Genomic DNA, 16,525 nt, shown 5'->3' on the forward strand with positions numbered 1-16,525 from the left:
CAAATGTTTATCCATGTTTTAAACAGTAAAATCATTTCCCATTAATTTATAAATAATACTGTTTTAAAAACACATGATAAACAAACCAGGTTAATAGAATTGAATATACAACCACATTTTGAAAATCATGTTTTCATCAACACAAACCACCAGCAGCTCAAGTGTTTACCTGTGACAGAAAGAAAACAAATCCATGAACAGACAGTGATGATTTTGGCTGACACACCGCCTGCAGTTTATGACAGTTTGCATACTTTTTGCTTGCCTGATCAGCATGCAGTGTCCTATGAAGAGAGAAGGGGAAGGAGACACGGAGGCTTCCCACAGTACACAAGAACGAAGCAAATGGCTAGTCATGCTGATTGCTTGGCATGTCTATTAGTCAGATGTAGAAAACAGGTGATATCTGTACAGACATTAAACTGATGGCTGAGATAATCAAAGACAGTTTTTTTGCCAGTCAAAAGTTTGAGTCACCTTTATGGTCCAGATAAACAGAGAGTTAGAAAGCTAAAGAGCTTAGAAGTGAAGTAAAGATATCAGTCTTCCAATATGTTATTTCTCTTCTAATCCCAGTGCAGTGCTAGTACCAGAAATTAATCTGTTTTACCAACTTTGTTTCTACGAAAGCTACCAAATGGAATTCTTCATGGGGTTCCAGGGCCCCTGAAGGCAGCGTTGTGCTTTCCTTTAGAAACCTGACGCAAGCAGGACTTGGTTACCCTCTACTCTTCTACCTGCATGCAGTGTCAGGTCCCTTTCACATAAGCAACTGAGTGTTTTTTGTTCTGATGGATGTACCATTTACAACCTATCTCTTGCCATCATAAAAAAAGATTGCCCCATTCCATTCTATTGCAATCTCCAAGACTTCACAACTGTTTTAATCACGCATAACAAGCTAGGAGGTAGGAAATCATTGCAAGCAGCTACATAGGGGTGGCCAGCCCATCTTAAACACTGCTTAAATACCTACAGTCATCAGTTTTTAGGTGTTCAGAAGCTCAAACTATGTAGTACTTTTGGTCTTGTCCTTAAACCCTTAACCCTCCCTCAACTACACGGTATATTAGGATAAATCTATTAGCTTCTTAGTGTTTAGAAACATTGAATAATAAGTCAGTTTAGTACCAGCCCTATGTGCAGAAAGAAGAGCAACCGTCAGTCAATAGCACCAATCAACAGTGAAGTTTGGATTAAGATACTGAGGCTGCCTATGAAGACTGCTGTAGCAGAATGATGTAATGCCAGTCCAATGAGAACCTTGCACAACAATGAAAACATTACTTGCAAGTTGGTCACTTTTTGGCACTGCTTGGACTACTGCATGATTTTTATCTGTCTCTTAAATACACAATTTTGCTGATTAATTTCCAGCAGTAATTATGATAATCTTCTCAATTTATGTACAGTTTGACAGTGTTATGTGCTAATGAGAACTTCAAAAAGTTGCTTAAAAGAGAAGTCTTTTTTCACGCAGGTGACCATCCATAATGATATGACTAATGTAATTTATTAATCCCTTTACAGCAGCAAGAAGTTTACTGAAGAAGCCTGATGGAGTAAAGGTACGTTTAGAAAGCTGAATATACTCTAATGATTTGTGAGGCATTTCTCCAATCTCCAGCACAGCTCTCACATCCTCCAGCAGTGTGAAGGCCTCAAGTTTCCCAGTACTCCAGTACAGGCACAGTATGCCATGTATGCCATTCATGCAGCATGCCTTCTGAGATTTCTGACATGTCTGTATCTTGATATTTCAGGTCCCTGGGAGGGAGAGTATGGGGAGATATAAAGTGACTGGCTCTTATAAGTGGTGTTTTTTTTTTCTCTTTCCATTCACTAAATGGGAGGTAGGAGGAATAATGAATAAAGAGGCTGGGTTCAGACAGTACGCTCTACCCGTTTTCCCGATTCTGGGGACCTGGCGGCCAGGCTTCTCCTCGCGGCTATTAGCCCCATCTTGGTGATCACCATGCCCCCCTATGATTGTACCTGTGATCCGCCTCCTCTTTGGCTGCCGGGGTCCCAATGTCCCCGCTCTGATTCTGAGGACCCGGCAGCCAGGCTTCTCCCTGCAGAAATCATCCCCCTTCTGGGATCGCCATATCCCCCCAATGGTCCCCCCCCGCCCCGTGTTTATCAGCCTCCTCTTCAGCCGCCTGGATCCCCATGTCCCCGGCAGAGGAGTGGCGATATTCTGGCATATTTTGGTGAGTTATGACTTAAGAATTGGAGGCCCAAAATTCTTGAAAAAATGTACCACTTTTGACTCATAATTCCAGTCAGAAATGCACCGGCAGGGAGGTTAACTACCTCTGTGGCTTTATACAAAACATGCACTCTTGGTGGGCCTTGAGGACAGGGTTGGGGAACACTGTTTTACCACACAGAGATGTGAATTTGTCTATACAGTTCTATGGGTAGTGAGTTCACATGCAGTCTCATTGCACACAGAAATATGCTTAGTCTTGGTTCAGCAATTTCACTGTCTAGGGAACAATAAGTGAGGAGAAATCTCCCCAGTGGGATACTGAAATATAAGCCAGACAAAGGTTAAACTAAAGAAAGAAAGGGGTGTAACTTTTATGCTGCAGCTTTTCTTTTAATATATATTTTCCTCGCTTTCAAGATTTCCTGTGTTTAGAAGGTATAATTATGCAGCTAACTACTGCTAGCCAATCACAACTGTCAGCTAACTTTGACAAACCGTCAATGCTTAATGTTGGTTATAAAATCAAATGGTTAAGAGCAGTGTGAGGAGGTGTATCTTTCAAGAATGTTTGGCCATCAAATAAGAATGTGAATTTATGACTTTGGCATATACAGTGTATATACAGTGTGTATATATATATATATATATATATATATATATATATATATATACAGTATATATATTAATACATCTGGTTATTGGGTATTTGTAATATAATCGGTAAGTAGTGGATTAATTGATCCTTACAGCATAGTAACAGTGCATTTGCTTCAGTTTTCTGCACAGGATCACAGGTGAGAATACGATTTCCTTATGCTAAATAAAGACATGGCAATCTCATAATAAAATCTCTAGCAATGCAGTATAAAGTTGAAATGAACTGATTATAATTAAATGGCTTGTTTAGGTAGGACCAGCTCACACTGGAAGTTTTGTCGAGCTATTATTCACTGCACCAGCCCCAAACTACCACTGGGTGGAGTTCTCAGTTTAAATAGTGCCTGTTCACACCAACACAATGCAGTGCACAAAGACCAGCTGACAGCATTTTGACACAATGGATATTGCCATGTTCAGTAAGGCTACGTTTCCACTGTAGCGTGACATTTTTGCCTGCAAAAAATCGTGTAAGATTTTTCTGCTTGGTGAAAATTTGCATGGAAATCTTTACGCGTTTTTATTCAAATTAGTTAAATAAACATAATCTGACTAGTAACAGCTTAGTCATGACTGCTGACAACATCCTGTAACTATGGATTTAATGCGAATTTCCACGCAATTAATGCGAAAATTCATATTGCTATGCGTTGCCTATCCAAAGCATTGTACGCGAATCGTACGCGATTTCCGAAAAATGCAGGACCTCAGATTTTTCATGCCTACGAATGCATACAAAAATTCACATTGAATGGAAACAGCCCCATTCACTAACATTAATTGCCAAATCAATGCAAATTTTCTGAGAGAAGAATCTGACACAAAACGCACAAGTGGAAACTTAACCTTACAATCAATGAGGCTGCAGCAAACAGTATCACAGCCTGACCAAGAGGATAGATGAGTACATTGCTCAGCACTGCTTCTAGTGTGAAAGAGGATTTACATTATATTGATGTGATGAAGTTCTGCATTCTTTGTTTTGTTACCTACCAATGATTAAAAATATTGGTAGTATGCAAAATAAATCTTGTGTGGTTTGAAGACAGCATTTGAGCCTTAGTAGGCTAAAGCAAAGATGCTATCCAATGTTTTGCTCCATTTTTATCCTTGCTTAATTGTGAGACTGCATGTGATGGACATTCATACCCGTGTGCTTGTGCATGGATATCAGAGAATGTTCACACTTGACTGGATTTGTGGAACATCAGCTAACTTGGTTCCTGCCCTTGTTTGAGGTACCCAACTATTACAAAGCCTGTTATTGTGCCTACATATGTGACTTTTCGCCAGTAATATGCTCTACTTAAAATTCCAAATCCCAATCTTTTTTTTCTCCTTTTGTATTTTTTATATTTTTTGCCCCTTTCTTGACTGTTGACTGTAGAGAAAGACGTCAAGCTCAAGTGTTCAGGTGATGGTGAGGACACTTGCTGAATGCTTACTGTTAGAACTCTAAAGTAGAACTATTGTGCTTGAGCTGTTAATCTGGTATAGCTCTACTTTTCTGAATAATATAGTGTTATCTGTTAAGTAGTTTCATATTTTATGCAAGTAGCAATCAATTAACTGTTATCAAGGTTGGATTTAAACTTTTTTGATCTCTAGTCTGCCTTTTCTGTGGCTCACCTTCTAGATGCAACAGCCCCCTCCTATTCCACATCTTCCATGTGCAATATGTACAGCAAGCCCTCTCTAAGTCCTCTTCTAAGTGGTGCTCCCCATTTGCAGTTTTTCTTTTCCATTTGCAGTGTCCTCTTCCATTTCTAGCAACCCCCCTTTATTTTCCAGCCACTCCCTTAGGCAGCAGCTGTCCGAAGCCCAGACCTTTGTGGCCTTCCTCTTAATACAGCCCTGACTGTAATAATGAAAGATTAATATTTTCCTCCTGTATTTAACATTAATAGATTTTACCAGAAGGCAAAATTCTAGGCTTATAAATCAGGTTCAGAGATTAATTATTCTCATTAACTTTTAGTTTACTTAAACCTTTTTCATTTTAAGCAATTATTTTAAAATTGAGCATGTCTCCGGAGTTTGATAGACCCAGCTGAGCATGCTAAGTTACTCTGCAGAATGGGAGTAAACCAAAACAAAAATGCAAGTGAAACTCAAAAAATTAGAATACCGTGCATAAGTCCATTTAATTCAATAATTCAACTTAAAAGGTGAAACTAATACTGTATATGAAATAAACTCATTACATGCAAAGCAAGATATTTTAACCACTTGAGGACCAGAGGTTTATACCCCCCCTAGTAACCAGGCCATTTTTTACAATTCGCCTCTTCACAACTTTAATGGTTTATTGCTCAGTCATACAACTTAGCACCCAAATGAATTTTACCTCCTCTTCGTCTCACAAATAGAGCTTTTTTTTTTTTTTTTTAGTTTTTATTAAATTAATCAAAAAAGACCTAATTTTTATAAAATAAAAAAATACATACATACAGATAAGTTAATTGGCGTCCCCCTTAATTGGCCCTATACTAAGATGCATACACTACATGATACATACATAGGCATATGCTTATGTTAGGGTTTACCCAAACACTATTGTCTCAAAGACATGCCCTATAGGTACAAAAAAAGTAGTATACACTTTATTATAAAGGTTTCTAGTTAAAAAAAAGAGTAGACACCGCAATGTATTGGTGTGCCTTAAGTGAATACCCTATATAGGGAGCTGCAACCATCAACCATGGGGGTCCTGGCTGATCCCCCTCCACTTGTAACTGATAACAAAGTGGGGTGTAGCTATCCCATAGATAGGTTGCTCAATTCACTTAAAGGGACGTATGGGACCAGAGTGTGACTGTCCAAAGTCATATATCAAATTCTAACTGCAGAAAGAAATGAGATCCCACACGACTCCAAAAATGTGAGAGGCAATGATAAGATGAACTAAAAAAACGTGCATGGTGCTGTACATAGACCTTAATATGATCACATTTCACCTAAAGCCCCCTCTGAGGGACAGTTAAGCGACAAGCCTAAACTCTGTACAGCGCTGCCATCTTATGCAGCGCTATACAGAGTATAGGCTTGTATATAAACATTTACATACAATTTTTTTTGAAAAAAAAACAGCCTGCCAGCCCTGGTCAACCACTGGCAGGCTGCTCGCTGTGCCCCACAGTGTTTACTGATGGGAGCTTGCGCTGTGCCCCGCAATGTTTTATGATGGGAGCTTGCGCTTGTGCAAGCACAAGCTCCCGTCAAATCGCGCCTCTCGCGAGATGGGGCCATATGGCAGTGAGACGGAACAACAGAGCCACTCTGAGTGGTTAAACCTGTATTAGTTATTTTATTTTGATGATTATGGCTTACAGCTTATGAAAACCCCAAAATCAAAGTCTCAGAACCATTGGAATATTATAAAAATGTTAAATATTCTAAGCTTAGAGTGTCAGACTCTAATCAGCTAATTAATCCAAAACACCTGCAAAGGATTCCTATTCTATATATTTGTTTCATATTTTAAATTGAATTACTGAAACAAATGGACTTTTGCACAATATTCTAATTTCTCGAGTTTCGCCTGTATACAAGACCCTTTGGTACACCAATCTGTGAGCTTTTTACCTCCTTGAGAGATTTCTGGTAGTAGTAGAAACTTAATTTGCTGTGTGACCTGATACATTTGTCATACAACTGCCAAGATTGCTAATAGTAAGAGCCACTACACCACTAGACAACTTTAATGTTTTAGAAAGGGTCAATGTTATATCTATAGCTGGACATGCACAAAGTGTTTAACATTAATGATCAATACAAACATGAAAAAGAATGAACAGGAGCAAAATGAATTTCCCCTTAAAAATATGGCTCTTAAATATTACGTTTTTTTTTTTTTTTTTTTTATTGATCATCTGCCAGAAAAGTGTAATGCAATTGGTGTAGTCAATGGACATGGCTGATGTTTATTGAATTTGTGTTGCTTCAATTTTTTGTTCATTATGATGTTCCAAATTTGGCCAACATTAGGATGGTTAATGGGACGTTGTCAGTAAGCAAAATACATGTGGGATTAAGCTCCAGTCTTGCAGTTTTACTTGCAGTAAAATTGCAGCGATCGCAATTTATTGTGATTTTAATGCAAGTCAGTGGGAGAGTTTTTTTAAAAATGCTCAGAAAGCTCTGATGGTCAGAAAAGCCCCCAGGCAGCGCTCATAGTGTGTCTACACAGCCTAAAGGTTATGTCACACTGAGAGATTTTCATACACGGTGAGTCAAAAAAGGCACACATTGCAGTAGGTGTGATATAGTTGTGAGCAAGTGCACTGAATAAGACTGGAAGTAACTACAGCTGGAGAATAGTTACAGTTACAAATCTCTTTGGCCTCAATTCACTAAGCTTAACTCCTTTCTTTAATAACTCTTCTGAGCTTTTTTACAGTTATCACCATGGTGATATAATTGTGATAACTGTAAAACAGCCCAGAAGAGTTATTAAAGACAGAAGTTAAGCTTAGTGAATTGAGGCCATAGTCCTAAAGTCTACCTACATGGGAGATATAGAAGAAATTTGCTACAGCTCTCTTTCATGAGTGAAATGTAGCTAGCTGCATAGTTGCTATTGCAGCTGTGGCTATTATACATTTCTACCAATAACAAGTTATAAATAATAGTAAAAAAAAATAAAAGTATGCTGCAAGTATTTGCAACCCCTGCCAGTGTCATTTTAAATAATACTGAGGATTGGAAAATGTAAGTAAAATAGTAGCTGTGCAATGTGAAATACAGTACTTACTTGGTTTTTACTATCGGTCTCTTACCTGCAGTATACTCAAAATAAATCGATACTGTAATCTTTTCCTATACTATTTGTAAACTAGCTACACTGTATGCTATGAACATTCTCCCCACAGCTTCTACTGGTCTAACTGGTCCTATGGATAAAATACAAAAAACACAAAATTATGCAGCAGGAATTGGAAAACGTGTCTAATTCAGCCCTGAAGCCCAGACACTTCTGTTTGGCTGAGAAAATACTGCAGATAATAGGACAAGGCAGAAAAGTTGCATTTTTTTTGTTTTGTTTTGCAGCTTGATGAAGCATATTCAACCCTTTAACTGAAAATAAAAATATGAGACTCCTAAAATGTTCTATTGAACAGTAGTGCTGCATATATACTGTATATTATTATCTCACAAGTTTATTTTCAGTTTAAGTTTGCTTTAACTATAAGTTTATTAATACTTTAAAGTGAAATTGCAACCTTTGTCCTTCCATGAAAGACAACATGCATCTTGTTATTTTTTGGGGGGAGGAAGAAATAATGAGCACAAGAGCCCTTGCCTCTATCCTCATCCCCCTCTCTCACTTACTTATCCTCCTGAGTACAACGTCATATTTGCCGCAATGTAGAACTGGCACACATGTAAGATAAGGAACAGAGCGTTACTGGCACATCTGCAGTCAATTTTCACAGCGCATTCTTGTAGGACTTTAAATTATTGTGTGGCTGCTGACATCTTCCTGGCATTTTCAGTTATTTTACCAGTATCTCAGATGCTGGGAACTATTGCAACTATTGTGTCTGTGTGGTACATGCAAATATGTCTCTAATCATTCAATTAAATGAGGAAAAAATGCAAAACCAGAATGCTCACTACATGTGCAAAATATTTCCTCGATACATACGTTATAACCACAGTTCCTCTTAGACTGATACAAAAACTTACCACAGTCTAACTCCATGTTCTTGTATTACAACCAAATTCTGACAGTAACACAATTTAACTTGAAGTGGAATGTTTAGGCACTTTTTGGAAAGTGTTAGTTTGCTGTATGTTTTACTCTTAAATATAATACTGACTGTTCCTTGCATCTCTTATATTGATATTGTGCAGTAAAGAGTGTGTACATTGCTGTTTTCACTTAAATGCCCCTGTTAAGGGTGATGGGAGGAAAAGGGGGGGGGGGTGTTGCTCCCTAAAGGAAATGTTTGCTTTCACTTTCACTGGTGCTTTAACAATCGTGATGAATCTAGAAGATGACTGGTTGCTTTGGACAACACCACCTCTTTTTCTTGCTTTGGACTTTGGTACTTTTCCATGTTAGAAAATAAGTGCTTTTGTGTGATCCTACAACTGCTTGGTCTTTCTTGTGTATACTTAAGGATGTTTTTTATTTCTATTTTCTGAATATCCACAGATAAACAACAAAACCAACGTAATAACAAGCCCTAAAGATCCCAATCCACCTCTGGTACAGCTGGCTTTTTTCCTTCCCCCTCCCCCCACATATTTTACATTTTTTGTTTTTGTAAATTCTACATTTGGTTCGCTTTTGAAGCATTAAACTGTTGCATTTCTGTTGTGATTTTGTGGGAAAGTGCCTTGTGTAGCTGTCTGTTCTTCCAGTAACTAACTTCTGATGAGCATTAGAACTAGTCAAGCAAACATACATGCATGCATGGTTTCAGCGTGACTAGATTGTGCTTTTGTGTTGCCACTAGCTCTCCTTTTGCTGGACACATCTTGATGTATTAAAAGAATATGTAAACTTATAAATATGTTATATCCCCAATGTGTACTATGATTAATAATGCAGTTGCTATAAATAACGGTATTTGTGAATTTCCCTGCTCCTTTTACCTGCCAAGTTGTCCACCACCATGTTTCTCAGTTGCAGGGCCGGGCCGAGGCATAGGCTGGAGAGGCTCCAGCCTCAGGGCGCAGTGTAGGAGGGGACACACAATTCATTCACCTGTCATTCCTAATTGTGTTTGAAGCAGAAAGAAATAAGAAAAGGGGATACATGGCAGTGACTGCAAGCCATATAACTAGAGATTAAGGTGTTGGGGAGGTTGTGGGCCCTGTGGCGCTTCTTAGTCTAATAGCAATCAGTGTGTGATGGCTGGGGTGGCAGGGATGGAGGGGAGTACTTTGGTGTCTCAGCCTTGGGTGCTGGAGGACCTTGTCCCAGCTCTGCTCAGTTGTACTCACATACATGCATCTGTTACCTTCACAATACCCTAATAAATGCTCTCTGTAATCGGTTCCCTGGTGGGTGCTTTAAAGGCACAAGGAGAGGCAGAGGAATCTATTGACACAAGAAGGTAGCAGGGTCACTATACTGTTATTTAGAGTGTGTAGTGTTGAGTAGAAAATTAAATAAAGTGGGCATGAGTTAATCAAAGCTATCAGCTGCCATTGAGTCAACCAGCTGCTGTGTAAATTGATCACTGATCAGCTCCTAGTTAATTGATCTGGCATTTGTAGATCTGCTTTGATTTGCTTGTGAGAGGTTGGTGGGAATTACTGGTGTACAGGGACTCCAGGAGCCCAATTTAATGTAGTATTTAAGTAATTTGGTACAATTTGTCATCAGAAAATTGAGTACTCACACAACAGGTTGTCCAGATGTGCATCCAACAATTGGGCTCGGAAATACCGTCCACACTTGGCTTTTGATCCTGTGGTTGCACCCCAGGACATTGAAAATATGTCTAAGCAGAAAACATAACACAAATGACCTCAACCAATCCCTCTTACCAATCAAGCCCCCCCCCTCAATAGGGCTGATAACTGGAGCAGGTAGGAAGGTAGGAGGTACTGAATGAAAATAATACAATTAAAAGCTGTTTAAAAACAAAGTGTTGGCTTACCTTCAAAGATACATGAGTAAAGACACAAAGGCCCATATGCAATTAACTTCTTCTCCTGAGTTTTCTGCTAGGTGATATTTTCACACTGTTCAATAAAATGTTCTTTAAACCACCAGCAAGCAAGAAAATACTCAAAATAATTTTGACAGTACCTTTTCACCTTCTTTTTGCAGTTTTTTTTTCAATTGCAAATTGCTGAAAATTTACTTTAAATAGAAGATGAAAAATGATGTCCTAGGAGAAAACTGAGGAGAAAAATGTAATTGCATATGAGCCAAAAAGTCTATTCAAAAAAGCACATAAAAAGTATGTATCCTCCATAGATGCTCCAGAGGCTTCCCACGCTGTCCTCTGCTGCTGTCCGGGACTCTCCTTAACATCAGGGCTGTACTCTTCTTCTGGCAAAAGCATGACCATCCTTGCGCAGTAGCATGGAGCTGCCCATGCACAAGTGGCTCCAGTTTACTGAGGTGCAGCCCTACTCCCGCTGCCCGAGGTTCCTACCCTTGTCAGTAATCTTCGGGGGGGGGGTCCACGCTGTGCAATGGGTGACCAGAGGATAGCATGGGAAACCTTTAAAAGATCTAGAGGCTTAGGTACGTATTTCTTTTTGTACCCATGGTTTGCCCCAGGTACACTTTGAGTCTTAAGTGCCTTTTTGAATGAACATTTTGAACCTTCAATCTTTAAAAGTAAGCCAACACTTACTTTTTAATCTGTTTTAATTTAATTTGGGTTTGCAAGAGGTAGTCAACCATGAGGTTCTCACATCTCTACACGGTGAAAAAAATCAGTAACACATTATAACTGCATTATTGATCAGGGACAGTTTTGGAGTTGAATTAGCTTATTTGCAAGTACATTTATTCTTTAAGGATGCACATAACAGAAACTTTTGCATCAAGTGGGGCTGACAAAAGTATTGCTAGGCAACTACAAAATGACCTTATTCAGATTTTGTATTTTTGCTTTCGGATATGCAATGGGATGTTACAACATTGACGTGAACATGAATAACTCCTATAATATGGAAAAAGTAACGTCTTAGGCTGTGTTTACAGTAGTGCATTGTGGTGCAGCATAACAGCTGGTTTCTAACAGGCTTGCTGCACTGCAATGCACCACCTATGCGTTGTTCACAGTGCGGCAAGTGCATTGCGGTGTAATGGTGTGTGGAATCCCAATGCACTGATTTTCAGGGCTTTACTGCAAAACGTACATGTTAACAGTGACAGTGAAGCATAATTTTCATTGACTGTATGCGACTCAACATGCAGATAACGTGCAGCACCAATTACCTGTTACATTGCATTCCTACTGTTACAGGAGATGCCCACTGTGAACCTATCCTTATGGTGGTACAGGTTACACAAATATTTTTTTTTATCAATTTTATTAAGTACACATGTCTACTTGCCACAATTTTATTGCACATTACTATAAGCCGTAAAGCTCACTTTAGATGTACAGAAGGAAGTTGATTTAGATGGTCTTGTTGTTTCTGTGGTTACCTTCTGGGTCAATTCGCCTTGCACTGACTTGATAGCTTTCTATCAAGCCTATCTAGAGTAGGCCTTTCTGCTTTCTTACACTAATCCTGAATAAGGTCTTTGCATGCTGCTCTGGTAGGTAACAGGGCTTATGTTGTTTCTACCCAGGGACAATTTACCAGGTCATTCATTGACAGCACTTCACCTTTATCTATTGCTGCCATCAGCATTCCAGCATAGGATTTCTATCTTTCTGTGCTACTGTACTTACCCACAGGTGCTGTTTTTCTCTCTGTTCTCACTCAGGAGCCCCAATCTACTGTTATCCACAATCCAGCGGATGGAAATAAGGTATTCGGATAGAATCAACTCCATCTTGCTTTCCAACTTGCATTCTTCATCCGAAAACACTGTGAACAAGTCTTTTACTCATTGTCCACGAAAGAAATTCCCTAAACATGGATCTTTTGCTTAGATGCATATTTAGTGAATGCCTCCCATACATACATACCTATGTATCTCTTGAACATCATGGAGAAGGATGCACTCAGATCATTCAGTGTGCTCTTTCTCCTGTAAATAAGACGAACTACACATTGGAGAAACTAATTTTACCCATAGTTCAGAAACATTGTTTTAGCTGCCATTTCACCTGTTTCTACATTGTATCTTTTCTAAACTTCGTTCAGTGTATTTTGCATGAACATCAATCGTTTTGTTCAATTTTTACTTTTACATACAAAGTAAGCATATTTTCTTTTATATGAAAAAAAACCAAAACCTTTGGATAAGGATAATGGTGATAAAACGAAACTCAGTAAAAACAGCTGAATAAACAAATGAAGTACAGCACATGAAATATCTCACTTGCCATGAGATTTGTTGTTGTGTCCAGCCAATATTGTGATTCTAACAGCTCTAGAGAACCCAGCCAACAGCATGACTTGACTTCCCTTGGGCATTCCAGCAAACACAGGCATGTCAGAGGACATGCTGAGTGAGCTGTGAAGATCAGCAGCATAATGGTGAGTCATAATTGTGGTCTCCTATACTGTACGGTAGCTCACAATGTTAGACTGACTACACAGTGTTGCTCCTTTTCCTGTCTATCCTGAGAGCTGCTGTCCAATGTATTACAGGAGGTGGAGTCAGGTGGGGTCTTTAGGCCCCTTTTACACTTGCCCACTACATTGCCCCATGTTACGCTTCCCCACCACATCCCTGCTGAAAAGGTTGTGCAAGACTATAGAGGCTTGCACACGTACCGTTATGTGACGCAGTGCATTGAAAGTATCAAAACTGCCGCATTACAGAAGCATAGTCTGCTTTACGTTGCCGCAGTATCTGTGCCTACCACACAGATCATGCAGCAATGCAATCAATGGGCGACGCAGCAAGTGTGAAAACGGAAGTGCAGTGTGATGTGGAGTACATATGGGGACTGATGGGAATGTCAATGACATACTTCCTGCTCTGCAGGGAGTACGTCACTAGCCGGGGACGGCACGATGCATATGACCCTGTTACTAATATGAAGGCTGAAATTCTGGGGTGAGATGTGGTCATTGCACTGCTAATGTAGGTGTAAAATCGGCCTCAATTAATCTACGTACGGATCCAATTGTCGATGTCGTAATTTAGCATTATTACTCATTTATGTCCCATTGTCGTGCTGTCTAGTGGGAAATTATTTGTTGAACTTCTTCCCAGTGGTAAAAACAATTAACATTGAATTCCAGAGAATAAATGTTTTTGTCGTTTTGGATAGTATGTAAAGGAGCTATTATCTGTTTTTTGTATTTTTATTGTCTTTATGTGCCCCCATTTGCTATAATTTACATTGTATCCAGTGTAGACAGCTGTGACATAGACAAGAACAAATTAAAACAATGTTTATAGAGTAGTTAGTATCTCTTACTCGTTTGTACTGTTGTGCTTCTTTTCCTGTTCCTAGGATTACAGTTACAGGTCTACATGTTAAAGCCAAAATCTCCTCAGCTCAAAGCACGTACATTCAAATATAGCGCAGCAACATTATGGCACAGGGTGATGCCGCTGTTTAAATCCTGGTTGAGGGCTTAACTCCTGGTCGCTTCTCCATGCTTCGGTCTACAATAGTTTCCAAGTTAGTTGCGAATCTTAGAAAATAAAAGTGAGTGAGGTACATTCTCTCACACATTTTAGCCCTCTATTCTGGTATTCCCCAGAGAATTAGGAGTTCACAAATGTTGGCCTCTAGCCCCTGAACAATTACAGTCCGTATGGTCATTAGGAGGTGCTTTGCAAAAAGGATGGTGGAAAATCCTCCCAATCATGTGCTAATGTTAAGGGCATGGGGATCTTCCCCACCTATAAGGCTTGGAGTTTGGGTAATAGTATGGCAGGGGCAATGCAGACCTTTTACCTATTCACAACCAGTGAAAAGCTTAAAAAAAAAATGCTAAAAAAATATTTTAACTAAAAAAACACAATAAAGACCTAACGTTTCAATGAAGGTCTCTCATTATAATCCAGTTGTTGTAATCCGCTCCCAATCATTGTAATTGTCTAGGATCTTTGCAAAGTCTTCGTCTTTCACATATCAACAGCACAAAAGGACTATTCTGAACCCCTACTGGTCTTAAGAGCATTAGTGTCCCACAAGGTTCAAAACATTATGGGTTACTTTGCTAAAGTAGGGTGTAAGACCTCACCACCACCACCCCTTTCCTTTTTATCTTGGAAACACCTTTGTCCAAATAATAAAAGACATGAGACTCTTCCATAAGAAGAGATGGTAATAATAGAATAGGGATGAAAAAGGGACCTCCAGATATCCACCACTTCTCAGGGTAATCACTTGCAACATACTCCTGCGGATACCCCTAAAGTTCATTGCAATTTGGTGATTATAGATTGTTCTGGGACTCTGTGTTCGACACAGTACAGAAAACAAGACTGCCAATATTTAATCTCGTTTAAATTTTTGTTGAGCTTTGGGGTTCAGTGGACAAGTTCGAACAAACATGAATTATTGTAGATTTGATTATCTCTAGAGAATGTTATGATAGGATAAATGTCAGCTGATTAGACTCATGGGCCCATATGCAAGTCACTTTTTCACCTGAGGTTTCTCCTAGGTGATATTTGTACAACATATCAATAAAATGTCTTTTAAACCACCAGCAAGCAAGAAAGCAATCAAAATTCATTTATAGTACTTTTTCACCTAGTTCTTTGGTACTTTTTCAATTATAAAGGGCTGAAAAGTTATTTTATTATTTTTTTAATAATCTCCTAGGAGAAAACTCAGGAGAAAAAGTTAATTGCATATGGGCCATGGACCCTTATGCAATTATTTTCCTGTTTTTTTTTCACCCAGCAGATACTTTTTCAGCTTGTCTAAAAATAACTTTTCAGCCTTTAGCATTTTAAGATAAGTAGATAAAAAGTACTGTCAAACTTATTTTGAGAATTGTTTTGCTTGCTGGGGGGTTGAAAATGTATTTATTGATAAACTGTGCAAATTTCTATGTGAGAAAACTCAGCAAAAGTTCTCTAAATATGGGCCATGGTTCCCACATGTGGCAATTTTTTGGGACAATTTAGATCATTTTGAGTAATGCTAGAGATCCCACTCGCAGTATCCAATCTTTTTGAACTCCAGTCCTCAATTGATGCTGCTGCCTGCCCTGTTTACTGTATATTTACATACATGGTAGGATGATAAATGGTTATGTCATGGGCAAGAAGTAGTAAAAAACATGTACTGGGTTCATTTGAAATGTATGTAATCACTGACATAAGTCAGCTGCATCAACCTGCCATGTATTTTATCCATGTGTATAAATATAGGTGGACCCAGCTGGATTACATTAGATATGCTGTGCGCATTTAGGCAGCGCATATTGTGTGCGATCAGCAAGAACATCAGAAGTGCATAGAGAGCACTTCTGACATTCAGACTATGCACGCTGTGCAGCAGTGCAATGCACTATCTCACTGTTGCACGCATTTCTGCAAAAGCGCATTGCTGATCCCATTTACTGTAATGAATGGGATCAGCAGCGCACGGCAAAGTGGATGGCATGGCGCGGATGGCATACAATCAGGTGCGCTTGCATCCCGAACGCATGGCTATACACGTTGCCTAATGTGAACAAGGCCTAAAGTGCAAGACTTCAAGGAGGATGGCAGTGCCTCTTCAGCTTTCATAGAAGACTGCAAACAAGCTAACATGTCACCAATGAGAATCCTACCTGAGAAGGTTTTTCATTGGTTTTCTAAACTGATTCTAAACTGACCAATGGAAGTCCTCCTCAGGGAGGATTCCTATTGGCTAATACTCAAGACCAGTGGGCAGCCCTGGAGGGAGGCGCTTCAGAGGCGCTTTTGCAGTGTAGCTGGAGAGGTGGCAGAAGAAGGAGCAGCGTGCTGCAATTTCTTCCGGCGGCAGCGGACTACAAAAAATAAGTAGGAAGTCGGAAATGACTATAGCTATTTAAAATACAGGCATCTGGGTTCTTCTTGCCTAATGAAGCCAGCAGGACATAGACGATAGAGGCTTT

At 39.3% G+C, this 16,525-nt stretch overlaps 1 protein-coding gene across 15 annotated transcripts in view; it reads left to right on the forward strand.

Moving 5' to 3' along the window:
* CAMK2D (calcium/calmodulin dependent protein kinase II delta) overlaps positions 1–16,525 on the forward strand; it is a 330,923-nt gene that overhangs the window by 272,069 nt on the left and 42,329 nt on the right. For 4 of the 15 annotated variants that reach the window (XM_068280781.1, XM_068280836.1, XM_068280791.1 and 1 more), the window contains exons 13-15: positions 1,531–1,568; positions 9,033–9,086; positions 12,285–12,329. In XM_068280781.1, the coding sequence (XP_068136882.1) occupies positions 1,531–1,568; positions 9,033–9,086; positions 12,285–12,329 (137 nt within the window). The remainder of the gene's footprint in view (positions 1–1,530; positions 1,569–9,032; positions 9,087–12,284; positions 12,330–16,525) is intronic. The other 11 variants (XM_068280799.1, XM_068280849.1, XM_068280806.1 and 8 more) reach the window with 3 other exon arrangements.

The sequence above is a fragment of the Hyperolius riggenbachi genome, chromosome 1, assembly GCF_040937935.1.
Source record: "Hyperolius riggenbachi isolate aHypRig1 chromosome 1, aHypRig1.pri, whole genome shotgun sequence".
In the NCBI taxonomy this organism is placed as follows: domain Eukaryota; kingdom Metazoa; phylum Chordata; class Amphibia; order Anura; family Hyperoliidae; genus Hyperolius; species Hyperolius riggenbachi.